This window comes from Mustela lutreola, chromosome 14, assembly GCF_030435805.1.
Source record: "Mustela lutreola isolate mMusLut2 chromosome 14, mMusLut2.pri, whole genome shotgun sequence".
NCBI lineage: Eukaryota > Metazoa > Chordata > Mammalia > Carnivora > Mustelidae > Mustela > Mustela lutreola.
The window spans coordinates 48,035,454-48,061,685 of NC_081303.1; the positions used below are offsets into that span (position 1 = coordinate 48,035,454).

Sequence of the window (26,232 nt, forward strand, 5' to 3'; positions counted from 1 at the left end):
GGAACTGGGCTCCCAAGCACACATTTCCCCATCATCTCTAGCCTGCCTTTCTGAGCGTCTACATAAAGCACACTCATTTCTTGGAGGAAAAGGGAGACACTCAGGTTTGACAGCAAAAGTGCATTCGTAAGGAAGGGAGAAAGCTGCAGGCCGGCCTGGGGGTGGTGCCCAGCCATCTGGTGGTCTGGTTTGGACCTACCTCTGTACCCCTCAGGGAGGGGGCTGACAGAGGCAGGAAGCAGCTTTTAAGAGTTTGAAATAGGATGGAACCCAAATGTGTGAGACGCACACACTTGAAATCTTGAGACGCCATTGCTCACCCAGACACAGGCAGAGAAGGAAATGCTAGCACAGTATGTGACCAAGCAGTGAAAGCCCCAACTCCTGCCCACTGAGCTCCCGCGCCTGTTGGGCTAGGACACTTGCGCACAGGTCACCGAGGGGCGGGTGGCAGGAAGAAAGCAAATACCGTGTATCCTATTTGTTAGGCATTCTGTAAGCACTGGCTCGCTTATAAAGCTTTTAGGAGTTTGGTGTTATTCATCCCATTTTTATGGATGAGGATACTGACGATCACAGTGGTTAAAATCCCAAGGTCTGATAAGTGAGTAGAAGACAGAGTTGACCTCAGGGCCTTTTGACTCCAAAGCCCAATGTTTTTTCCTTTTTGTTTTCTTGAATGTGAAATGGAGAGGACATAGGAATCTACCTTGGGGGTGTTGTGAGAATTACATGGAATTATTTGGTTAAAGATTAGCCAGTGACTGACACAGTAGGCCTTGTAAGTGTCAGCTGTTAATATTGTGGTTCTTTTGTGTTGAGGTATCTTTAGAGGACAGTGACCAGGAAACCACCCACTGGGTCTCTCACGGGATATGGGAAGGTTGGAATGATCCAAAGTAGGAGTCCTTGGAGGAATCAGGATGTGCATCTAGAAGCTAGTCATTTTGGGGGACATGCTGGAGGTCCTCTGGTAGCAGGAGTGTACGGGAGGAAAGCCAACAGGAAAGCGACTGGCAGAGAACATAGAGGGCAGCGAAATCCCACTGGTTCTGGGATTGAGTAATAGGATGATCCCACATGGCTGTTGCAGGGATGGGCACATCAGTGCATGGATATGCACAAACTGGCTCCACAGAGCATAATGGCAGTAATCTCTAGGCTTCAGATTCCCCTTTGGTAAAAAGAATGCGTGAGGCATCACTTGTATTAAGTGACCCCTCCCCTCGTGCTCTGAAACTCTGCGGATGAGTCTCTAGCTTCTCCCATTATATGGATGTCAGCCTCCTTCATAGTCCTAACCACAGTCGTTCTTGGGGGAGTCTGGCTGAGGGAGGAGGAAGGCAGAGGGCCAAGTTGGAAACCATGGAGGGAATGCACACAGATGGACCTGGAAGGCCTGACTCCCAGCCCAGTGTTCACTCTTAGAGACTGCACCTGCTCCTGCCAGGCTGGCTTTGGAATTTGATGGCACGGCATGTATGTGTGTGGGGTGTGCTGCGGGAACGGCTGGAGCTCTCTGTGGGTGTCAGGACCTGGATAGCATGGGTTGGGCCTAATGGGCGGCTCACAGCTCCCTTCCCGTTTTCTCTCCATGCAGAGACCTGAGCATGAACAACCTCACAGAGCTGCAGCCTGGCCTCTTCCACCACCTGCGCTTCCTGGAGGAGCTGTGAGTAGATGCTTCATGGGATTCAGGGGCGAAGCTGCGGGACTACTGATAGCTGTAGGAGCTAGGGCTCCCCAGGAGGAGTGCTGGAACTCAAAGGGAAGGGAGTGGGAAGCTGTTCTTGCTGGTACCCTACTAGCCAGCTGTGAATCCCAGGTGCTGTGGGGGACCATATGGTATGGGACTCTGAAATCTGGCTCTTGGTCCTCCCTGAGGCCAGCTCTTACCTGCAGCTTCCCCTCTGTCAATGGTGGCTTCTCTTCCTGGGGGTCATCTTTGACCTGCTCCCATCCCTGTGTCCAGCTACCAGCCACCCCCTGACCCCCGTCCCGGTGTTTCTTTCTCTGTGGCGTCTCTTACCTCCATGCCTTGCATCCCTATTCCCACTGCACCAGCCTCCTCTCAAATATACTCTCCATCGTTGGGAGCATCTCCCCAGCTCAAGAACCTTCTCTGGGTCCCCAGTGCCCAAAGGACCCACTTCTTCTTCTTCTTCTTCTTCTTCTTCTTCTTCTTCTTTTAAAAAAATATTTTATTTATTTATTTGACAGAGAGAGACAGAGTGAGAGAGGCAACACAAGCAGGCACTGGGCAGGGAGCCCAGTGCAGGGGCTCGATCCCAGGACCCTGGGACCATGACCGGAGCCAAAGGCAGAGGCTTAGCAACTGAGCCCCAAAAGATTCACTCTTAAGGCCTCTCCCAGCCTGGCCTAAACCTACCTGGTCAGCTTTGCCCCACTGAGGCCAGTCACGTTTACTATCCTGGTTTCCCCTCCTGCATTTGAGCCAGAGACTTCCCCTCCAACCAGTGTCCATCTTTTCAGGCACAAACCATTCCTCTATCACTGATGAATACATAGGCCCGCTACTACCTCCACCAAGTTCTCCCCGGTTAATGCCTTCCCATAATGGCTGTTGCTCTCCCTCTGTGGTCCTTGGAGGCTGGGCTCAGACTCCACGGGTGCTCATGAATCAGTGATCTCTTCGGTTAGAGTCCCTCTGGTCCCGATCCTTGCATTTGTCCCAGCCCGGTTTCTGTCCTCCACCCCTTGTTTCCAGCCTGCTTTTTCTTGGTTTTCACCACTATTGATACTCAGGGTTCTACTAAGGTTTGCTTAAACTGCACAGAGCATGGGCTCCTGCCCCTGAGAACATTCACAATTCCACCCCACCCATGGCCCTGCTGCTGCCCTAACTGGTTACCCATCTCCATTCTAGACAGTGCACCCCCAAGATGTGGTCAGCCTGCCCCTGCTGGAGTTAGGATTCTGTCAAACCCCAGGGCCATGGATGGGTTTTCTAGACCCCATACTTACTGAGCTCCCCCTCTGTGTGAAAGACAAGCTCAGGGTGCTCTGGGGGGAAAACAAGATAGAAATTCAGGGAGCTTCTAGGTGAGGCATTAGAGCTGTGTCCCAGCAGGTGAGCAGGGGAATCTGTGTTAGGAAGTGGTCAGGGTGCAGGGGTCGGGGAGCTCTAGCCTGTGGACAGGGACTCCTTCCTGGAGGAGGAGTGTTAAGCCAGTGCTCAGAGGAAGTGACAGAATTGGAGGCAGCAAGGGGCCCTCTGAGGTCGAGGTGCCACAGTGTGGGTGTGAGTAGAAGCAGGTGGGAAGGCTGAGACGCTGGAGCACATGACACCCACGTCGCAGCCTGAGGACAGAAGGCTCAGCTTTCATCTTCCGTCCCTGAGAAGGGGCTGGGCCCTTTTAAAGGTTCCATCTAAAGGATCTTTCCATGGCAAATGGAAAGATTCTTATTAAATATAGGTTTTTTAAAGAAGATTTTATTTATTTATTTGATAGTCAGAGATCTCAAGTAGGCAGAGAGGCACCCAGAGAGAGAGGAAGCAGGCTCCCCGCTGAGCAGAAAGCCTGATGCGGGCTCGATCCCAGGACCCTGGGATCACAACCTGAGCCAAAGGCTTTAACCCACTGAGCCACCCAGGTACCCCTAAAGATAGATTTTTTAAAAACGAAAACAACTTGGGGCACCTGGGTGGCTCAGGCATTAAGCGACTGCCTTTGGCTCAGGTCATGATCCCAGAGTCCTGGGCTTGACCCCAGCATTGGGCTCCCTGCTTGGTGAGAAGCCTGCTTCTCGCTCTCCCACTCCCCCTGCTTGTGTTCCCTCTCCCACTGTGTCTCTCTCTGTCAAGTAAATAAATAAAATCTTAAAAAGAGAGACAGACAGAAAGAAAGAAGGAGCAACAGCTTCTGAGGTGTGTCAGCCCAGCCTGTACACCCACAGCCTCCCAGCAGGAACGGAAGGACACCATAATGTGGGGAACTTGGGAGATCCCAAGTGCCTTCTGCACCAGCCACCATTCGACGCCACTCATTCTGGTTTGGGCATTAAGGATATTCTGTCACATTTGCTCCCCTTTAGAACTGGCAGTCACCCCATGACCAGCATGGAGACGCTTCATTAGACCCGGATGTTGAACTAATTCTAAAAGCCCATTTCCTAACCCTCCTGGATTAGCGGGGGTTAGCTGTGTCATTGAGGGCATGGGGAGACATGGTCCCACCCTGTGTGCACCCAGCCTCCCCCCGGTGACAGGATGCAGAACGGCTCAGCAGCTGAGGGCAGCATGTGAGTCATCCAGGTTAGCCGGGGAGAGGACGTGGCGCTGCAGGGCGGACCAGAGCCTAGCTGACAACACCAAGCTCCGCCACTGCCTGTCTCTGTCACCGGTAGGGGAAGTGACTTGACCTTCTCTCAGAGCCTCCGATTCCTCCTTTGAAATTTGGAAAGAATTCTAGGCACCTGACAGGGTTATTGTACGAGTTAAGTGAAAATGGGCATGAAGCAATGAATACATTGGTGATATCAGTAAATGGTGGTTATCACCCCATCCACCCTTCCAAATCCCAAGACACTGAGTAAGTGGGCGGGGGGGAGGGCTCCCCAACTCCTCCCATTTGGGTTCCCTACTGACATCACTGACACTTTTCCCTGGTTCACAGGCGTCTCTCGGGGAACCATCTCTCACACATCCCGGGACAAGCGTTCTCTGGCCTCTACAGCCTGAAAATCCTGTAAGTATAAGTCTTCCCCGTTTTCCCCAGAGGTGCAACCCCGAGAACTGTGGGCAGGTCAAGCATTTGTAAGCCAGGTCTTGGTTTGTCACTGGCTTGCTTATTCCCTCATCTTTACTTTTCATTTTAATTGTGATTTGCATTTCTTTGTCTTCACGTTTTCTATAACAGACATTCTGACTTGTAAACATTTCATTGCAGCTGATAGTTATGGCAACCCTCCATGGAAGTCAAGTATCTTTATTTATTTATTTTTTTCATAATGTAAATAATGACCAGAGAGGCAGGTCTTTGCTCTCCCCTCATGAGACCTCTTGGGCCAGGAGAGGAGGAATCCAGATTGGATTTCCTTGGCCATTTTTCTTCCTGAGACCCAATCTTAGTCCCTGTACCTAACAGCCCTGAGTCCCCATTTCCACGGTAAATATTTCGCTGCCCTCTGTTTCCAGGCTTCGTCATCCAGCTTCCTTTATCTTTCCTTTAAGGCAAAAGGAAAGTGAGAATTGGAGAGGACCTTGTGTTAGTGCACTGACGTACCCACTTGTTATTGAGCTGACAGCCCATTTTAGAGAAGGGGAAACTGAGGCACCATTTCCTTCCATCCCCATCCATGGCTCACTTTGTTCCAACCAAGACTGTCTCCCCCAAGGCTTCCCTAATGTTCTTAGGAGGAGTGAGGATAAAAGGCTCTAGGGGAAAGTGGATGCATGGGGTCTGAAACTAGATAGGAGAGGTTCCTGGGGAAAGCTCCTCACCACAGAGACGGGCTTGATAAGAAAATGAGGATCTTGACAGCTGATCCTGGAGCAATAGAATGAGTGTTTGGAGCTTCCCTAACCTGGTGAGCCATTCCCCAGCTCTGCCGCTCCTAGTCCTCACTTGACCTGTAGATCTTCTTTGTATGGTTGAGCAGGTGGTTTACTGCACAAGAACATCTGGCTGGATGGGTACAGAGAGGCTGAAATCCAGTCCTGTGCCTGGCTTGGGTCTCGTCTCTAGCCACCTAGAAAGGAATATCTTTTTTCGAATGTGCTCAGAGTTGTTTATGGGCTAGCAATGGCCTTGGCCCCTTGGCCTGTGAGCTTCAGTCTCTTAGGGGGTCAGCAGTCCATGGTCCATGGCTAAGCACTTTCTTCCTTTTCACGTTCGTGGTCTTAGAACCCCTCTGGCCCTTTGCCCCTCTCTGGATCTTTTGCCTCCAAGTCTGACTCCCAGGCTGTCCCAGTCTCTTGTGCTTCCCTTTCCTTCTGCAGTGCCCGTGGGTCCTGTGTGTTCTCTCTAGCCTTGGTCTCCGGTCTCTCCCGTCTTCCCCTTCTCTGTCTCCCAGCCCTTGCTTTCCGGCCCTTTGCCCCTCTGTGCCCCACCTCTGATTTCTCCTCCTTCCTGGTTCTCCTCTTGGTCTGTCTTGATCCCCATCAACATCGCTGCCCTGGGGTGTGGGGAGGCATCCCGAGCCAGACGCAGAGCACAGGCAGCCTGCTTGGTGGCGTGTCTGTGCCCAGTGGCAGGCTCAGGCCTGCAGCTGGGATTAGAGCGCGGGCTCTGCTTGCTGGGCCTTCAGAAGATGTGAGACTCCTGTCCCGTTCCTAAGACTCTGGCTTAGAGATGAGCCTCCTCTTTCTTCTTTGCCTGCATTAGGCAATAAATCAAAGCCTCCGAGAAACCGCAAGCCTCCCGCCCCCTTTCTGCAAATGGCGCCCTTGGCTCTGGGAGCTGGGCGGCCAGGAGAGGCAGCTGGTTGGAACCAAGGACAGCTGGACTCCCACTCCCCACTCTGCCATTGACCCCCATGTTGCCCCAGCCTCCGAGACCCCAAAGCCTGGTCCCCCAAAGCCTTCGTGTCAGTTCTTTGCCTGCAGAGTTCTCTACTTGAGAGATGAGTTGGGTGGTCTTGGGAGCTTAGGCTCTAACTCAAGTGCTTCAAAGCAGAGGATTCCTCCTGCATCTGGGCAAGAAGGACTTTCAGATGTCTCATGTGGGTTCTCTTGCCGCCTTGTCCTTCCGTGCTCAGTGTTCACAACTGCAAGAAAAATAGAGCAGTAAGGGGCGCCTGGGTGGCTTAGTTGGTGAAGCATCTGCCTTCAGCTCAGGTTATGATCCCAGGGTCCTGGGATGGAGCCCCAGGTCGGACTCCCTGCTCAGTGAGGAACCTGCCTCTCCCTCTTCCTCTGCCCCTCCCTCCTACTCCTGCTTTTGCTGTCTCTCTCAAAATGAATAAAATGAAAGAGCTTACAAGCCTTTTGTAAGCCTTGGTGACTTACAAAAGCAACAGTCACAACAACAACAACAAAAACAGAACCTTGAAGCCCACTATCAGCATAATAACCTCTTTTTGTACCAGGATACTGTCCCTTTAGCTACTCCCCTGTCTTCTCAAGGTCTGACTCTTAAGGGAACTGCATCTTCCTTTCTCAGAGGCCTGACTGTCCCTATAGGACACTTTGCCTCTTTCCTCTCGGAAGCAAAGGACAAAGAAGGGGGGGGGGATTCCCTCTCTGATCTTCTAAGTGCCGGTGGCAGACCCCTCCCTCCGTCCTTCCCACTGGCAGCCCCACACCTGCCCTGGAGGTGTTACTCTTGGATCCTCTCCTTCCTCTGCTGCTTTTCCAAGTCTTGGAGGCCACAGGCTCTGGCCAGGCTCCTGTGGGGAGAGCCAGCCCTGCAGGGGATTTCCAGTCTCATGCCTTTTCTCCAGACTGTAGGTAGGAATGTCTGTCCTCTAGAGTCGGGGAGTTGAGGCCCTGGGTTCACTGCCCTGTCCCTGCCCGTTGCCGCCGTCAGAACTGTCCTAAGGGAAGCACAGTTCTTGGGGCTGCTGCTGTGTGGGAAAGAGCCTGGCCCTTGGAGGGCTTCTGCCGTGTGTGCCCTGTCAGGGTGAGGGGATGGCAGAGGCTGGAGCTCCTGCATCCGGGATCCACAGCCTGAGGGCGAGGAGCTGGCCTGTGAGGGAGCTGTCCTGCCCTAGATGGCTCCTGCCTCACACAGAGGAGGAAGAAGGGGCAGACAGAGAGAGAGAGAGAGAGAGAGAGAGAGAATGGGGTGGGGGGGCAGGACAGAGAGGGAGGGAAAGAGAGGAGAGGACTAGAGAGAGTGTGTGTGCCCCAGCCACCTCTTCCCTCCACACAGCTGCCTCCTTCTCCTCAGCTGCGTGTGGTCTGAGCCTTGGTGACTTTCCTGCCAAGGCCGACACCTTACCTATGTCAGGCAGGTCTGGCTCATCTGGAAAGACTCCTGATGGGCCTCAGTTTTTTCTCCCCAGACCTAGATCTGGGAAATGGGGGTTGACGGGTCAAGGATTTGCTTCCCGTACATGCCCCCAGGAGGCTGGGCAAGAGATTTTCCCCAGACTACCTATGCCTGGTTTGAGTCCCAAATCTCTGGGAGGCCGTGGTTTGGGGTTCCTAGCTCATGCTGCCTTGGTGAAGCCTGAGTCTCACAAGGGGCAGCCGGCTGCGTCGTCGGGAGCTGTGGCTGGTCCCATCCGAAGCCATGCCCTGAGGCCATCAAGGGGTGGGCAGCCTAAGTCCCTCTTTGGCACCATCCCTGAGGAAATCTCCCTCAGCTGTCCTCTAGCATTGCCCTCTTCCACTGGACTGAACAGTCTTCGATTGACATGGACTGTGTTTACTCTCCTCCTGACAGCAACCATGTGTGGCCCACAGTTGGGCTTCCACTGGTGTTGATGAAATGAATTGGACCGACCTAGGGAGGAGAGACTTGTGAACTGTTTTAGAGTGGGGCCTTCCTGCCTGGCTTTTGGGAGAAGAATGCTAGAAGCTGTAGGAGCCCAGGGAGATCCTCTGAGCTGTTCTTTTCCAGGAGGTGGAGCCTATCGCCCTGGTCCTGTCGAATGACTGGATGTCAGGAAATGGGTCTCTGGTGCAGCAGATCCCAGAATACCAAGGACACTGAGACTTCCTCCATTTTCTTTCTTTCTTTCTTTCTTTCTTTCTTTCTTTTTCCTTTTTAAAGATTTTATTTATTTATTTGACAGACAGAGATCACAAGTAGGCAGAGAGGCAGGCTCCTCGCTGAGCAGAGAGCCCGATGTGGGTCTTGGTCCCAGGACCCCAAGACCATGACCTGAGCCGAAGGCAGAGGCTTTAACCACTGAGCCACCCAGGCGCTTCCTCCCTCCGTTTTCTTACCTTTAAAATGGGGACATTGCAATACATTTTCAACATTTTAACTGCAAAAACTTAAAACCCAAACACCTCTTGCAGAAGTCCCAATATATAAAACAGATGAGGGAGGATTTCTCTGGTCACAGTGGATGAGGGGGTGGGCAGCCTCCAGGCCCCATCTAAGCCACCCACCCTTGTGACCCCCAAGGCCTCTCCACAAAACCAAAGGAAGGACCTTTGTCAGCCACGGGTGGCTCGCCTCTCTGGAACCTTCTAGCTATTAGTGCTCATGGTTCCTGCCCCCAAATGCCTTTCCAAACAGAGAGACTCCCCAGCGGAGCTTCCGGGGGAGACATCCCCTAGCCTAGGGGTGAGGCGGTAAGGCTTCCCCTAGCCTGGGGGCGCTGCGCATTAGAGTACCTGGGATTTTGCCTAAAATCCCCTGCTCAGAGATTTGGCCCCGGGGAATAACTGGGCTGCCGTGTGGCCTGCACATTAGGATTTTTTAAAAAAATCTTCCCAGGTGGTTCTAACGTGTAGCCGGGGTTGAGACCCAGTGCACTGGACAGATTCTGGCTCACCAGGCAGAACCAGGGCCAGCGAGAGGAGCAGGGAAATGTGGTCACCAAAGCAGTGGCTTAGGAGACGGAATTGGGTCTTAGTCCTGATTCCGCCATTAGTTTGCTTTGTAATTGAGGGCAGGTCACTTTCCCTTCCTGAGCTCCCATCTTCTCCTTGGGAAAACAAAGGGGCTCTTCCCTTCTAAAGGTACTTCCAGCTTTGATGACCCAATCGTGTTTCAGTAAAGGAGTGATGGTTGGGCAAGGAGGCCAGGGACAGCAGGCGGGGGACAGCGCCAGGCCCAAAGCCAACTGCCATGCTGTCCTTCAGGTTAGTGGGTTTTGATTCCATGAAAGCAAAGCCTTTCTTGACAAACAGATCGGACTGCCTGGCATGGAATGAGTTTTCTGGGGTGGCACTGACTTCCCTGGCACTGGAAGGATGATTGTGCCCTGCACAGGTGCTACAGCATCTTTGTTGGGAGAGTGGTACAATTCGGAGACCTTAAAGTTCTGTCTAGATGGGGGATTTGACAGAGGAAAGAGTAAGGGGATCTGAGCAGGTGATGGGGTAGAGACGCTTTGCGATGCTCAGGGGAGGTGGGCTTCTGCCTGCACAGTCACTGGATGCAGCCTCAGGGGCCCTTGGAGGGGTGGGGGCCTGTGAGGTGGCCTGAGAAGATTGTGTCCCTTCCTGTTTGCCAACCATCATTTCTCTGTCTCCTTGCTCCAAGCATTGTGAAGTCTCTGGATGAGAATCAAGGCAGCCCCCTGAGTTCCCCAAGTGGAGCTCCCACTCTTGAGATGCAAGATTTCGACATGTCTAGAAGGATAGAAGTACTAAGCAGGGTGAAAAGCAGGAAATGTCTTGGGTCCCTGAATATTGTAACTGAGCAAGGGATTGTGCATCATCTGGCAGCCTCTTCCTTTGAAAGATGAGAATATTGAGGCCCAGAGAGGGGGAGTAACCTACTCAAGTCGTCCAGCATGCGATAAAATTACGTCAGAATACATCAGCTGGTGTGCTGAGTGCCTCCTCCGCCGTTTAATCAGTGCACAAGGTCAATATCATCATCCCCAGTTTACAGATGAGGAAACTGAGGCCCACAGAGTTTAAGTAGGAGCTTGCAGCCCTCACACAGCTGGACAGAGGCAGAGCTCAGGAGCCAAATCCAGGTCTGCCTGATTTCAGAGCCTGCCGAGAGACTGCTACACTTTGAGGAAGTCTGGGAGGTTCAGTTTTAAATTCTACCTTTTTTTTTTTAAGTTGATTTTTTAATTAATTAATTAATTATTTTTAAGTGGGGAGTGGCAGAGGGAGAGAGAGAAGGGGCCCAGTGCAGAGCCCAACTCGGGATTCGGTCTCACAACGCTGAGATCACGACCTGAGCTGAAATCAAGAGTCAGACGCCTAACCAGCTGAGCTACCCACATGCCCCTCATTTCTACCTTTGAAGCAAAACTACCGTTGGAAAAGCCCCATCCTGGGCTGCATGGAGCCTGGCTCGGAGGGGCCCAGGGAGTGTGGCCCCGTAGGAGCTCAAAGTATGAGCAGGAGGGGACCCTGAGCACTGCCTCTTCCTGTAGCCTGACCCTTCACTTCATGTTGCGCTCAGTCAGCCTCAGGGGCAGGGGCAAGGAGGACCCCAAGCCCAAAGCCCCAGTTCTCTGCAGTCCTCAGCGTCTGGCCCTCCTCCCTCCTTCCTCAGTTGGCCAGCATCAGGCGCTGCTCTCAGTCTCCAGGCCCACAGTGAGGCCAGCATTCTTTTGTTTTTGTGGTGCTGTGGTTTGGTTCCTGTTTGGGATCCTTATGTATCTATAAAGGGGTTTTAGGAGAGGTAACAGGGGTGGCTCTGACCAGGACAGTCACGTAGGAGGTGTGGGTAACTACTCGGTGCATTATCGTTCCCCTCTGCATTTTGGGTCCCTCACTGTCCCCTGCTGATGGAGGCCAGGTATGTGATGATTAGGTGTTTGGACTCTGGGACCAAACCCTCTGGGATAAGTTTGATATAATACATGTAAAGCTCTATGACCAGGCATGTCAGCTGCTACTGTTTTCAACTTAAAGATTAGGAAAGGAGCTATTCTTCCCGAAGCACGGCAGCCCTCCTTACAGGATCCCTAGTGAGATGCCCCCCTCTGCTGATCTTTCCCCTCTGAAAGATTGACAGGCTGCCTTAAGGAGGGACGGATGCTGTACCCGGCACACAGTGGGACTCCCTGAGTGCTCCTCCGCTCCTGGTTCCTGAGGCACCTGGCCCGTCCGGATGCACCCCTCATCTCTGGGGCCATGTGTAGCCCAGGGGCCCCTGGATGGGGTGCGGTGCGGTGCAGCAGGCTGGGTTGGGGGAGGGTCCACTTGCTCTGTTGGGGGCACTGGGCAGCTTCCTTCCTGACTCTCTAGCTATTCTCTGGACTCCAGAGCACCCACACCCCATGTGCCCTCCTCCTCTCCATTGCTGGGACCCAGCTCTCCAGTTGTCCCTGTAAAGAGTATTTGGATGGTAGTGCCACCTGCGGGCTTTCCTATCTTTTCTTCACTTGGTCAGGAATCCTTGCTCAGGGCCCTACGTCTTAGAGTCTGTGTGCCTTGGAGTATCTTGTTCAAACATGTCTGAGGCCAGCTGTAATGCCTGAGGACAGCAGAGCCACCCAGAGGGACAGCCCAGGCCTCCATGTCTCCCCTCTGTGTGCTCTCTGACCCTCTGCCCTGTGCGTCAGGTTTCCCAGGTGCCCAGAAGAGCTCCAGGACTCCTCTCTGTGGGGTGGTGCTGGGGTCCTGTGGCTGGGTCAGTTCCAGAAGAGCAGCCTGCCGAGTGGATCAGGTCCGCTGGCTGGCACGTTTCTTCCGCGGGACTGTGAGATGCGGCCATCGGAATAGTGCTCGCATGCTGATCTGGGGTGCCTCACGTTGTCTCTTTAGACATGGCTTCCACAACAACATATTTGCCAGGATCCTGCCACCCAAGGGGGGCGGTCTTGCCCTCATCCTCATCCTCCCCTTCCCCAAAGACACTTCCAGCCTTTCAGTTGCACAGACAGGGAGGGCCACAATCCTGGGGAGAAAAACCTGCATTTCTCTGCATCCTTCCTGACCAAACTGTGGCAGAATTGCAAGTGTTCTGACTTCCAGCTCATCTTGCTTCCTTCTCTGCTTCTCCATGGTCCTCTTCAGCCCTGCCTCATCCCAGAAGCCCTCCTGAGCCCCGCTCTGCCCCCACGCACAGCTCGCAATTCCTTGGCAGCCTCTGAACCCCCCTGATAGGGCAGGGTGCTGGACTGGGACTCTGGGGCTCGGAAGCTGGGGCGAGAGGGAGGGGTCTGGTGTGGCTCAGGGGGTCGAGGGAGGACCCCCCAGCTGCACACGCTGTGTGGGTCCTCCAAGCCCTTCCCTCCCCTTACAGGATGCTGCAGAACAACCAGCTGGGAGGAATCCCCGCAGAGGCGCTGTGGGAGCTGCCGAGCCTGCAGTCTCTGTGAGTCACTGGAGGGCTGGGCTGGGGAGCCAGCTTCCTGGGGCCTGACTCACAGCCCTGGGCCCCCTGCCTCGGCTTCCCCTCCTTTTTTGCGGGGCCCCCTTTCTCACTCCGTGTTCCAGACAGCATGCCGCTCCAGGCTTTGTTTTTTTTCAGGGGTTTTTGTTGTCGTCAGTGTGTGTATGTGTACACTTGTGTGTGTATTTGGGAAGGAAGGCTCTAAGCCCCAACCAGAGGACTGTGGGAATGGGACCTCCCTAGGTGGGGCCACTGGGGCAGCGGTCCTGGGCTGTCTGGCATTCTGCCATGGAGCCTGGGGCAGACGTTGGAGACTGCCACCCCAAAGAAGTGTCGTGAAGGAGCTATCTCCCCCACCTAGCCTTCTCTAACCCCCAGGGTTTGCGGTGGGGGTGGGGGCAGGCTCAGACACCCATCTCCTCTGCTTGTGGGTGGGTCTGTATTTAGGGACTCACTGGCCACCCAGGACAGAGCCATCTCTTCAAGGAGCCCTGTAGTTCTTCTCTCGCCCAGTAGGGGCATCATGGAGGCAAGACTGAGTCCAAAGGAGGAAGCAGAAACAGGTGCTATCCAGTGATGTCAGCCCTCCAGCTGGGATCCTCTGGGCCAGGAGCTGCATTTTATTCATTTTATTCATGCAGATCCCATCTCGGGGCCTGGGTCCTAGCAGGTGCCTAGTACAGGCCCGCTTTTGAATTTCCAAGTACATCTGCATCTGATGGGAGAGTAAACAGATATTTTGGGAGAAATCAAAGTTGAGAGACAGGCCTGGCCATAACATTTAACCATGGGGGAAACCGAGGCGCAGGTAACACCCACTGTGTTGGGACGAAGGCCTCTGACATCCTCAGCCTGTGGGTTCTTCCGTGGTCCCTGCCCAGTAAGATGTGTCTGATTCTAAACTGTCCAGATTCTCTTCAGGCGGAAGGTTGAAGGTGGCTTTCCTTCCTATAAGCTGTATTCAGGCCCCACTGCACCATAAATAGAGGGGTCCAGCCGTGGTGGCCCTGGCCAGCTGTTTGTGCCACACCCATCCATGGTCCAGACTTGCCTCTCCTACCCCTGCCCTGGTCATCTCCTACCCTCTTCCTTCTGTGTCAGCACCCCAGCGCTCCCAGCTGCCTGATTGGCCGGCCCCTGCCTCCAAGCACTCTCTCACCTGCTCACACTTCATCCCAGCAAGTGCTGGGTCTCTGGTCCCAGACACTTTTTCTCCCTCCATCCAGGTCACCACTGAGTGGGGCAGGCAACCCAGCATTTCCCTAGAGGCCAACATCAGAAGATCAAAGGCCAGCAAATCCTATGCTTGATCTCCACCCCCGAGTGCAGACTAAACATTTGCTTAGGGCACCAGCAAAGCAGGGGCAGCCAAAAATGGAGGGGTGCGTGTGTGCAGAATTTGACATTTCATCCAAAGGATCAAAGAGGTATTCATAAGGGGAAAAAATAGAATTTTGCTGGACTTCACACTTATTTTAAGGTTAAGTTTTGTTTGTTTTAGTTGTGAATCACATCTTTTGCCTGTTTAGGGGTTCCAAAGGTCCTGTCTTTCAGACCAGGCATGAGGCTTTGGGGCTCTCAGGCCAATTCTTCTGCACTTTCTGAGAGATGGGCAGCCCCTGTGGCTGGGGGAATTAGGTAATTGGCTTCCCTCTGCAGCCCTATTACTCACTATTGTCTGGGTGGGTCAGGGCAGGGCACAGAGGCCAGCCCCCCACTTCCACAGTCTTAAAGCAGATGAATAGGTTTTGCTGTTTGCAGTCCGGTGAGGAAAGCACTGGCCTGTGAAGCAGAAAACTTGGCTTCAGGTCCTGGCTCTGATCCTGGCTACTGTGTCACTTACCCTCTCTGTGCCTCAGTTTTTCCACCTTCAAGTTGGGGGTAATTATCTTCCCTATCTCAAAGGGTTATCAGGAAGACCAAATATATAGTAAACAGGAGAGGGATTTGTAGAAAGAAGACTCCACACAGCTGTGATGTGTGGTGACGCTATTATGACATTATTCACTTAACTAGTCATTGATCTATTCGTTTTACACATATCTTTGAGGCTTTGCTGGGGAGGCAAAACCTGACTTGCATCTTGAAGGATCAGTAAGTGTCAGCTAGGTGAAGAATCAGGGAAGGACATTCTAGGCAGAGGAACTAGCACATGCAAAGGCACAAAGATGAGGAACCCAGTAAATTCTGAAGATTTTACAAGGAAGTGAGTTTGGCTGATCTGTGCGTGTGTTGAGGGACTGGTGGGAAGGGCAGTGCTGGAGAGTGATCTGGAATTAGCAAGAGGTAATGCCTAATGAGTAGGTGTGGACCTTGCTAAGAATTTGAACACTCAGGAGCCATAGGAGAATTTGTAGCAGGAGAGCAGTGTGATCAGGTTTGTATCACTGAAAGATTACTTTGGCAGTTAGTTACGGAGGACAGCCTGGAGGCGTGGAGCCAGTAAGGGACTGGTGAACCCAGGGAGCCTAATGGCAACTGAAGAAAGGCAGCATAGAAGTGTCAAGATGCTGTGTCGTCAGGACTCTGGATAGATGTCCTGGGTTGGCTCCTTTACTTACGACCTGTAGGACCTTGAGCAGATTAGTTAGCCTCTTGGCTTTCATTTGTTTAAGGGTAAAATGGAGGTGGTGTCTATGTACCTCGATAGGATAAAATGAAATGAGTTAAAATATGTGAAAAAACAGTATCTTTTGTTGCTACTACTACAGTTATTACCAGTAGCCGTGGTATGGACTGGAGGTGGGAATTGAAGGGGAGGGGGAGTCAAGTGGATGGGCGTGTCTCTGGCTTCCACATCTGGGTGGATGGAGAGACAGGCTGGCCACAGCGAGCCTGGCACATGGTGAGAGCACATTAAGAATGTGGTAGTGACCCGCAGGGTGTGAGCGCTCTGGGAGGGGCACAGGGAGACCTACTGAGTATGAGGTGCCTGTGGGTAGGGTGACCAAGCATCGTAGACAAACTGGAAAGGGGGTCGCCCCACCTGCAGGACATCAGTGTGTGTTTGTGTGTGTGTGTGCTGGGGAGAAGTGGGGGGGTGCATAACCCAACTCGAATGTTCTCTTTGGCAGGTGTCATATCCTGAGCTTTGGGCAGCTCGGGACCTCTGTATGAGGCTCTGTCCTACTAACCCATCTCAGATAGAGACAATAAAACCAGCCCAGGTTGGTAGGATGAAAGGAGGGGGTAGGTGCAAATGACACTTTGGGGATCCCCTCTGTGTGCCGGTGCTACCAGAGATGTTTAATGTGCATGATCTGTCTTCATTCTTGCCAAAACTCCTTCATAGTTGCCTCCTCTGTCAGCAGATGAGGAAACAGAGGCTCAGATAAGTTCAGGGACTATTCCAAGGTTAGAGCTAGTGAGTGGAGAAGACAGGGCTATACACCAGTGTTGTTGCTGTGCCCTTTCCATCGTGGCTGCAAGGGCCAGTCATTTTTGGTGGCCATCACTGGGTCGCCCTCCCTCCTTCCTGGCAAATACCAACTGATAGAAATCTCCTCCTTTCTGTAGGAAGTCCATGGATCAGGGAGGCTGTATATAGGAGACGCATTCTGCCCATGTCACTCCTGGGGGTGGTACCATCTCCCCGGAGCAAGCCAGACCCACCCAGGGGTTCAGGTCCCTGGGAAAGGCTGTTCCTTGCCTCCAAAAGGCAGGGTCCCTTCACAAACTCTTGTGGGCATTCTTGAAACCCCAGTGAAGGTTCAGTCCTGTGGTTCACCTCTACCAGCTAGAACCAGACACTAGGGAGTAGAAAGTGGGTTTGGATTAGTCAGGAGTAGGGTCACGTTTAGGGGATGGGGCCCTAAGTGACCAGTTGGGCATGATACACAGGCTGTTTGTCTTGGCACCTGGGTGGGTAGCACCCAGCTCCACAGTACCCTCTCCCTGGATACACTTGCTTCTTCCCCGACCAGTGTGGGAGGGAGAGGATGGCAATGCCAGATGTGTCACACCAGGCTTGAGCCAAGGCCAAGAGAAACCACGGGAAGCCAGTGGAGCCTGGGGGAAAATAGAAATTGGGTGGGGGTGAGGCAGGGCCAGGGGGAGAGTGCATGGAAAAGCAGAAAAACAGCCCTGAAAGACCTCAGGATGGGGCTGGGGTGGGGCCCGAGAAGTGCAGGCTGGCTGGTCCCTGGAGAAGAATCAGAAAAGCACAGTGGCAGGAATAAAGGGGAGAAAACAGGAAAACAGCCCAATCCTGGACACCCTGCGGGGAGAAATGCATAATTGCAAAGGATAGCCACATGAAACTGGCCAGCATTGTGCCGAGCTGGGGAAATTAATCAACAGTGGTGCCAGACTCCAAACTGAAACCCAAGTTAGAACCACCACAACTCTCTTAGCGCAAGCCAGCCAATCTAAAACACATTGGCTGCCTGCAGCTGAGGGGGAAGCGTTAGAGGAGTCCAGGATGGGGGTGGGGGGGGGGCGTATACCTGTGTGCATGGGCAGGCAACTGGGCTTAGGGTGATGTGGAAAGGGAGTAGTGGCTCCCACTTATCATACTTCAAAATGTTAAGCACATTTGTATCTCATTTAATCCTGAAATCCCATTTTGGGATAGAAGACCATTTTATAGAAGGGGCAACTAAAGTCCAGAGAAGTTAAACAACTTGACCAAGATCTCACAGCTAGGATGTAACTGAGTTGGCATTCTATTTTAGCTCTAATTCCAAAGTACTGTGTTCTTTCTTTATTTCTTTTTTCCTTTTGGAGATAAAGAGAAAGTGTGTGGGCATATGTGTACATAGGGGGAGAGGGCAGAGGGGGAGGGGCAGAGACAGTAAGGGAGAGAGAATCTTAAGCAGGCTCCATGGCCAATGTGGAGCCCATTGGGGGCTCAAGCTCATCACCCTGAGATCATGACCTGAGTCAGAGTCAAGAGCCAGATGCTTAACTGATTGAGCCACCCAGGTGCCCCCAAAGTACCATGCCTCTATCTCTTAGCACTTCCTTTAAGACACAATGCTTTAGGATCCAGAGACCTGGATTTAAGTCCTGGCTCTGTCACTGACTAGCAGTGAGGCCATGGGCGATCTTCCCTTTCTGAGCCCAAGTTTCCCTGTCTCTAAAGTGGGTAGGTCAGATGAGATGGTTGACAGAGGTGTCCCAAGAGAAAGGATGTCATGCTCCAGATACAAGGAATGTCTTAATGGGGTTACTGGCCCTGTTCTCTGTCACTTACGATTGCTGTGTGTTTGCTCTCTCTGGGTCTCAGTTTCTGTCTCTGTGCAATAGACAGCATCCTCCTTGAGCCGTTTCAGTCTCCTGGGAATCTGGGAGGGGGGGTGAGGAGGAAAGACTCAGACTTTTCCAGGAGAAAATGGCAAAACCGTTCTGGCCAGTGCCAGAGGCCAGTTCCATGAGGTCGAGGATCAGAAAAAGTGAAAGCAAGGGGCTTCTGAGCAGGTCCTCCTCATCCTGTACATCTGACCACCCCCTCTAAGGGACAGTTGTCCCCCTGGATGGATAACCACTGCCAGACCAATAATAACCAGCCCTTAGATGGCCCTTCCCATGTGTGAGGCATTCGTCCTTACCTCTCTTACTCCTTGCAGTTCTCCTCTGGGACACTTACTACTCGTGGTCTCATCACGCCATTTTACTACTCGTAGTCTCATCACTGAGGCACAGGCAGGATGTGACTTGATGGAAGTTTTACAGGGAGTATATAGCAGGGCCGTGGTCCAGGCCAGGCAGCCTGGCCCAGAGTCCGTGCATATAGCCGTGATGCTGGGCTGCCTTTCATCGGCATTCTGAGGCTGCTGAGTGAGCCGATGACAAGCCCTGAGGACTGGGTCATCCCTGGGGCTCTGGAGACCAAGGTGTTTCCAGAGCACCTGCTCCCAGGGCTGGCTTTGGGGGGTGCACTCTGCTGGGGGATGCTGGAGGAGCCCAGACTGGGCTGTCTCTGACTTACTCTGGCTGTCCCAAGCTTGAATGGAGTCAGTCTGGGCTGCTCTCACCAAGTACCATAGACTGTGTGGCGCATAACCAGGAGAAATTTCTAACAGTTTTGGAGGCTGGAAGTCTGAGATCAGCTGGCCAACTCAGTTGAGTAGAAGGATGAGGGTCCTTTCCTGAGTGGCAGACTGCTGGCTTCCGGTTGCACCCTCTTGTCTGAAAGAGCAGAGATAGGAAGCAGGCTCTGTCCTGACTCTTACCAGGGCACTAATCCCATTCACATGGGCTCCATACTTGTGACCTCACCTAATCCTAATCACCTCCCAAAGGCCTCACCTCATAAACCCCTCACATTTCAGTCCATAACAAGGAGAGAGTATTGGTTGCCTGGAGGGCTAGGGCTGCTGACACTGTGGCATGAGCATTGATCCCTAAAGACTCTGGCTTTGATCATAACCCCCAAAGAAAGAGGGCATGAGGCTGGTTGTCCCTAATAACCATCTACTTGTGAAGAGCATTAAGATCTTTCTAGAAACTTTTCATGAGAAACAGCTTTTCTTTTTTAAGATTTATTTATTTATTGTAGAGAGAGAGAGCGCACAAGCGATGGGGAGGGACAGAGGCAGAAGGAGAGGGAGAGAATCTCAAGCAGATTCCCTGCCAAGCATGGAGCCCAATGAGGGGCTTGATCCCATGACCATGAGATCATGATCTGAGCCGAAATCAAGAGTTGGACGCCTAACCGACTGAGCCACCTAAGCGCCCTTGGAACAGCTTTTCTATTTTACCCTTGCAAGGAATTGCACCAACATTTATAGCCCATTTTATAGACCCACCTGAGAGGGAAGGTACAGAGGGGAGGTCCTCTGCTCAAGATTCCCTAGTGAGTTAGAGATGGAGCCAGGAGGGGAACTAAGTAGGATCTTCTTGTGGTGAGGGCAGAAGAGCCCAATCATGACTTACCTCTCACCACCTGCAGCCTCCCTGAAGCAAATCTTTGAGAAGCCCCAGTGGAATGCCTGGGTGATTTCAAGAGAAAGAGCCAATGATGCATGAGATTGGGGAATTCCCTCAAGGAGGGAATTCTCAGCTCTCCTGAGCACTGTGGCCAGGAGGAGGACATTACTGGGTGGGGGACAAGGAAGGTTCCTTTGGGGGACAGAATGGGCCAAGACAGTCATGAATAGGACTTATAGAATAGTGGTTCTCAAAGTGTGGTCCCTGGGCCAGCAGCATTGCCATTACCTGGAAATCTGTCAGAAATGCAAATTCTCAGGCCCCACCTTGGACCTACCGAATCAGAATCTGTGGACCAAAGAGACCAGCAGTCTGTGCTTTAAGAAGCCCTCCAGGGGATTCCGTGCATGCTGAAGATGAAGAATCGGGCCAGGAGAACAGAGATCTATTTGTTTCCTTGGGCTGCCACAGCACATTGGGCAGCTTAAAACAACAGCGATTCATTCGGTCATAGCTCTGGAGCCCAGAAGTTGGAAATCAAGGTGTCGACAGGGCCTCCTACAGCTTCCCTTGATGGCCAGCGTTCCCTGTGGCCGCACCATCCAAACTTGGCCTTCCATCTTCACGTGGCCTGCTCTTCTCTCTGTGTCTCTCTGTGGCCACCAGCAGGACGCTTGTCATTAGATCCAGGGCCCGCCCAGATAATCCAGATGATCTCACCTCAAGAACCTTGACTTAATGCCATCCACAAAGACCTTTGTGCCAAATAAGGTCTCCTTCACGGGTTCTGGGAAGCGGGCCATGGTCTTATCTATTACAGATAAGGGTCTATTATCTATAAAAGGGTCTATTATCTATAATAGATAATATCTATTATCTATTAGGGTCTTATCTATAGGGAGCCCCTCTCCAACAGGCCCCAAGGAGTAAGGTAGATAGTGGGGAAGGGCGAGCAAGCCTGCAGCCTCCGGGAGAGCGCATGGGGTGGAGAGCTGAGAGTCGGTCTTGTCAGAATGAGGACAGGAGGCTTACAGAGAGCCGTAGCCCAGGAGCCAGGTGTGCGGGCACCTGGCAAAGTAGGGCCCAAGGCAGGCAGGCCAGGGGAGAAGAAGGCCCCGAGGGCCGTGCAGTGCTGTTCCGCGTCCCATCCTGAAGATGTCCACTCTGCCATGGAGGAGCCCCCCAGGGTGCCCCTGAGCCCTTCAGGTGATCCAGGGAATCTCGTCATTCCCAGGCGTCCATGTCCATTCACCACTGCCCTCTTCTCCTAAGCTCTTGTCAGTGCCACCCAAACTTCCCTGCCTGCCAGAAAGGGCCCTGAGGCCCAGCCGTGCTGTGGGGCCCAGCTGAGGGGTCCCCAGGGACGCCCGAGGTGGCAGATGGCCTCCCTGTCACAGCTATTTTGGGCTCCGTGATTATATGCTACCATATTTGGATCTCCCCAAGGTTCCGGGAGTTGATTACTACATTGTCTGGGGCAGAGGCTGCTCTGAGGTGGAAGGGTGGGTGGGCGGGCACGCGGGCAGCCCCCTGCATATGATGAAGCTCTGGACGTGGGTAATTTGGCTCCTGGAGATTCTAGGAGAGTGTCCGTGGTGGGCTGGGCTCTGGGATCCTGTGGGGGTTTTTTCAGCTGTAAATGCTGGTCTGAGATAGAGTCAGCCCAAGCAGGGCCACCCAGGAGCAGCGTGGTGTCTCAGCCCCATGAGGAACACCTCAGTCCAGACTTGTGGGTCTCCCTACCCTCCTGCCCACTGAGTCCCCTGGAGCTCTTCCAGGCTTAGGCCCGAGAGATCTGAGAGAGGCAGGAGCACCCCAGATTGGGATATGGGAGCTGATGACTCAAATGTGGTGTAGGTGCACGTGGGCCCCAGGTAGAACCAAGAACTGGGTGACCCCCTCCCCTCCCCAATAGAGGCAAGTTTCCTTCCTCCTGTATCAATGCCCTCTCTGAGCAGCTGACATCAAGACAGAGCTCTGGCCTGGGTTCTGGGTATGTCCGGGGAAAAGAGGAGATCCAGCCACTGGTGTCAGTCTATCCATCCATCCATCCTTCCTTCAATCCATTGGCCTGTTTGTTCAAGCTTTGCTCAGTGCCTGGAATGCCCGGCAGAAAAGTTACTGAGATGAGTCATAAAACAAGGGCCTGTCTTTCAGCAGCTGTGGTTTGATGTGGGGGTATCACGCACACCCAGACACTTCGCCCCTCCCATACATTATGGGAGGAAAGTCAGTGCAGGTGAACATGATATAAAATTAGTGTACAAGAGCAAAATGGGAGTTGACCAAAATGTTGAAAACCAGGCGAGGCCCAGTAGGGGTGTGGTAAGAATCCCAGTGGTTAACGTTTGCTGAATGCTCACCGACCCTAGGCTGATGCTTCGCAAATAGCACCTTAGTTCCTTGTGACAAAAATCTCTGTAGGAGGTACTATGATTTCCATTTCATAGAAGAGAAATTTAAGGTTTGGGGAGTTGATCGCAGAATTGATAAAAATGGTTCACCTGAATTCCAAGCCCCTGCGTGCCCTTAACCACCATGTAGACTATGCAGATGAGGTCCTTACCTGGGAGGGACCCCCTAGGTCTGGTCCCCATGGTTGTCTGCCTCACGGCACTTAGGGAAGTTTACAAAGTGCAGATGCCCAGGCCATTTCTCAGACCACCTGACTAGGAATCTTGAAGGCTGAGGCTCAGGACCCCAGATGTGAGGAAGAGCCCTATAGGTGGTCTCTGAGGCAGAGCCAGATTTGGGAGCCAGCGTTCTGACCCTCAGTCCTCCAAGCGTGGCTCGCAGGCCAGCAGCCCTTGTGTCTCGGGGTAGTGGGAGCCGGTCAGCATTGCCCTCTCTCAAGCTCCGAGGATTCCGAATCTGCATTTTAACAAGACCCACCCTGTTCCCTTCCAGGATATTGGTGCGCAGTTACAATTTGAGAATCACTGTTCTTTTGTCTGGGAGCTTCTGGGGGTACCCCGCCCCTCTCCTAACCTCAGTGAAGATGGGCCTCAATCATTCCCATCCATCCATGTCCATTCACCCCTGCCCTCATCTTCTAGGCGCTAAGGACTTTCTATGCAAAGTCCTCAAGCCTTAAAGCTCTTTTTTTGCATCACCAGTTGCACCTGTAGGGTGGAAATTCGAGGTTTGGATTGGTTTGGTTGTGGACCCACCTAGAGGCAATGAGCTGTATCAAATGATCTCTTGGAGGATGGAGGTGGAGACATAATGGCTAGACTCTGGGAAGAACTTCCCAGCAGCCTAAACCACAGGGAAGGGGAAAGCCTAGAGCACTTCTTCTGAAAGTCCTCTGGAATCACACTCCCCACATCTGGCCGGGGAACAGGAAGTGGCCCCATCTCACTCCGATCCACTCTTGACATTTTCTGGGACCTCACGACATCTTGTCAGTTCTGTGCCTCAGAAGCCTTAGAGTAGTCCAGAGAGGAGGTAGGAGAAGGCTCAGATCGCAGCCAGGAAGAGGTGGAGAGAGCGCCCGTGTGCCTGCAGCCAGCCTTCCCTGGCTGCACCCCTGCCACCAGGCCACCCGCTCCGCGCGCCCCCCTCCCTGCTCCTGAGCCTGCCGCCACCCACCATCGCTGTGAGAGAAGACTGTCAGGGGCTGGGAAAATGTGGTCTTTTCCGAGAGTCTATGAGTAATTTTCCACCCGTTTATGAGCGTGTGGAGCCAAAGTGGCTGCCAGCCGCTTGCTGGAGTGTGGAAATCCACACACCGACCGGAAAAGGCTGTGAACGCACCGGGCTCCTGCTCTGGCCACCAGCAGAGGCTGCGTGGGTGGAGACTGCCCACCCCAGACCACAGGACCTTAGAATACCCAGCTGGAAGGCACTGCGGGGGTCACTTAGTCCAAGTGCCTCTTCCACAGGTGAGGAGACCAGGCAGTAGAGAGGGGAAGTGTCTCTCCTCGTGTCACCCAGCAAGTTAGTGGCGGGGGCTGGAGCCCAGGTCAGCCAGCAGATGCTTTTTGGTTCTGAAAGGAAACAATCTATTTATGAGCCTCTGTGACCTCTCCCACCAGATGGCTCCAAGAGCGGTTGTTCTGGAATACGCCCCCCCTGGGGGACTCTGTCACCAAGGTGGCTTCTCCTCCCTTGCTGGCACTAACACCTGTTTTTGGATTGGTAGCCAGTTCCTTCCCCTGTCACCCTTAAATAAAATAACTCCAACAATGAGCCGGTCAGGAGGACCTTGGGAACCTTGAAGGGGCCTGGGTGCCAGGGAGGGAGCAGGGAAGGCCCACAGGGCTTGGTGGTGGTAAGCTGCTCTGGGGTGGTGGCCCTTGAAAGGATGCTGAGTTTCCAGGGGATTCTGGCAGGCCCTGGAGAGGAGGTCACTTCTGTCCCCTGCAAAGCAATCTCTTCCCTGAGGAAAAAGGGCCAGCTTGGCCATCCCAGCTCTTTTCCCTTTCCCCATGTCTCCTGGAAGAAATGGTCTCTTTCTCTGGGAGCTTTTTCAGGGTGCCCTGTCTTGATCACCTTGGAAGTGGGGAATATAGCCAGTGGGGCTGGGGGCCACAGAGGACCATCCAGCAGAGGTGACCTTGGCCCCATGCCTCTCCTCAGTGTGAAGGCAACAGTATGGGACAAGACTCAGGAAAGAGTAGGAGAGAAGGCAGCAGATGGAGGGGAGGGAGAGAGGGAATCTTTCCCAGAGCATCCCCCATGTGCCAGGCATCCCACCAGTGCCGTCAGCAGCCGGTGCCACCAGGACTCTGCCCTAGGCCACTTCCAGTTGCCACTCTCTCCTCTCCCCTCCTTTCGGTCCCGCCAGTTGCCTCCATTTTGTCACCTTCAGTCCAGCTTCTCTGGGCCTCTCAGACCATCAAATGGTTCTTGCCAAGGTCACTGGACCTTCGCTCAGCCCAACAGGCTCTTTCTAGGCCTTATCTTCTAGCAGTATGAGCCCGCAGTGTGGGCCACTCTCTTCCAAGCCCTCTCCTCCCATGCCTTGTGTGCACAGAACTCAGTCTCTTGCTTCTCCCCTACCCTTCTGGCCACGCCTCAATTTCTTCACAGGTGCCTCTCCCTCTGCCTACCCTATAAATGGCAGAATTTTGTGGGGGGCTCTATTCTGTGTGTTCCTCGATTTGTCCCTAGGCAGTTTCTTACCTGCCTGTAGGCTCCCTTACCCTCCACACTGATGGCCCTGGGAAGCCCTCGCCAGCCCAGACTGGCACATGAGTTACCTGTTGGACTCTCCATGTGGATGAGCCAATAGTACCTCAAACAGAACAGTCCCCCAAATGTGCATCATCTTCCCTCCTGTGGACAGTCCCTCTCCCATCACTGTCCCAAGAAGAAATGGCACCACCATGCATTTCAGTCCCCCATCCAGAGACTTGGCAGTCTTTCTTGACTCTGTCACCACTCCCACATCTCATCAGTCAAGTCCCAGTGACTGCACGTCCAAATTGCTTGGGAATAAACCCTCCTGCCTTTCTTCCCCTGCACACCGTCACCTGCCCGCCACCAGCCCTTGCCTGGCTTGCTGCAGCAGCCTCCGAATGGTCCTCAGCTTCCGTTCCAAAGTCACCTTAATCTATCCCGCACGTTGCAGTTACTTGGGTCTTAAAACACAAATCTGATTATGTCACTCCCCGACTTAAAATTCTTCAGGGGCTCCCCATTGCCTCCAAGACAAAGCCCAAACCCCTTGGCTCAGCTACAAAGTGCCACCTGGTTTCTGACTTCCTCCCCCTAGTTCACTCTCCTGCCGTCGGAAGGTGCGGCTCGGGCTCTCCTGGACCTGCAGCTCGTGTTCCTGAAACACTCGATCCTACTTCTCCTGCTTGCCCACCCAAGTCCCTCTCACCCACAGGCCTTAGCGTAAATGTCTCCTCCTGGGGGAGGCCCTTTCTGAGCCCCCCCCATCCATCCAGGTACCCCTGTGATGGCTCTCACAGAGCGGCCTGCAGCCCTCTTCCCACAGTTTCATTGTCGACCTCTCCTTCTATACTCTGAGTTCTGTGAGGCTGACACTGCATCCTTTTTGTTGTTATTGTTATTCCGGGTTGCCCGCACCTAGTACCGTGCCTGGCATGTAGTAGGCACCTAGAGGTCTTTGCTCATGAGTGCACGAAAGAACAAATGAGGACACAGGGTCAGAGAGGTGAAGGAATTTGCTCAGTGACACACAGTTGGTGTGACCGAGGCCTGGGATTGAAGCTCGGGGGTGGCTGATTCTGATGCCCCCACTTTCTACCACGGCTCACCGCCTCCCACCTTGGGTGCTTCCCAAGAGTATCGAGAATATGGGAGCAGCTCTGAGCAAGGCGGGAAGTCCAGGGGACCAGGGCCCTTCCTGCCCTCCGCTGCCACTTTTAGGGGAGGTAGGAAAGCAGACGGAGCTAAGAAAGGAATGAGGGTGTGGAGGTGACCCAAGGGGTTCAAAGTGAGAGGAACGCAGATTGCCGCCTGACGCCGATGAGTGCTGTGGCTTGGGCTCTGCTTGGGG

The 26,232-nt window shown here is 53.3% G+C and overlaps 1 protein-coding gene across 2 annotated transcripts in view; it reads left to right on the top strand.

The window, feature by feature from the left end:
- LGR6 (leucine rich repeat containing G protein-coupled receptor 6) overlaps positions 1-26,232 on the top strand; it is a 119,833-nt gene that overhangs the window by 25,643 nt on the left and 67,958 nt on the right. For both annotated transcript variants that reach the window (XM_059145141.1, XM_059145142.1), the window contains exons 2-4: positions 1,601-1,672; positions 4,638-4,709; positions 12,801-12,872. In XM_059145141.1, coding sequence (XP_059001124.1) covers positions 1,601-1,672; positions 4,638-4,709; positions 12,801-12,872 — 216 coding nt within the window. The remainder of the gene's footprint in view (positions 1-1,600; positions 1,673-4,637; positions 4,710-12,800; positions 12,873-26,232) is intronic.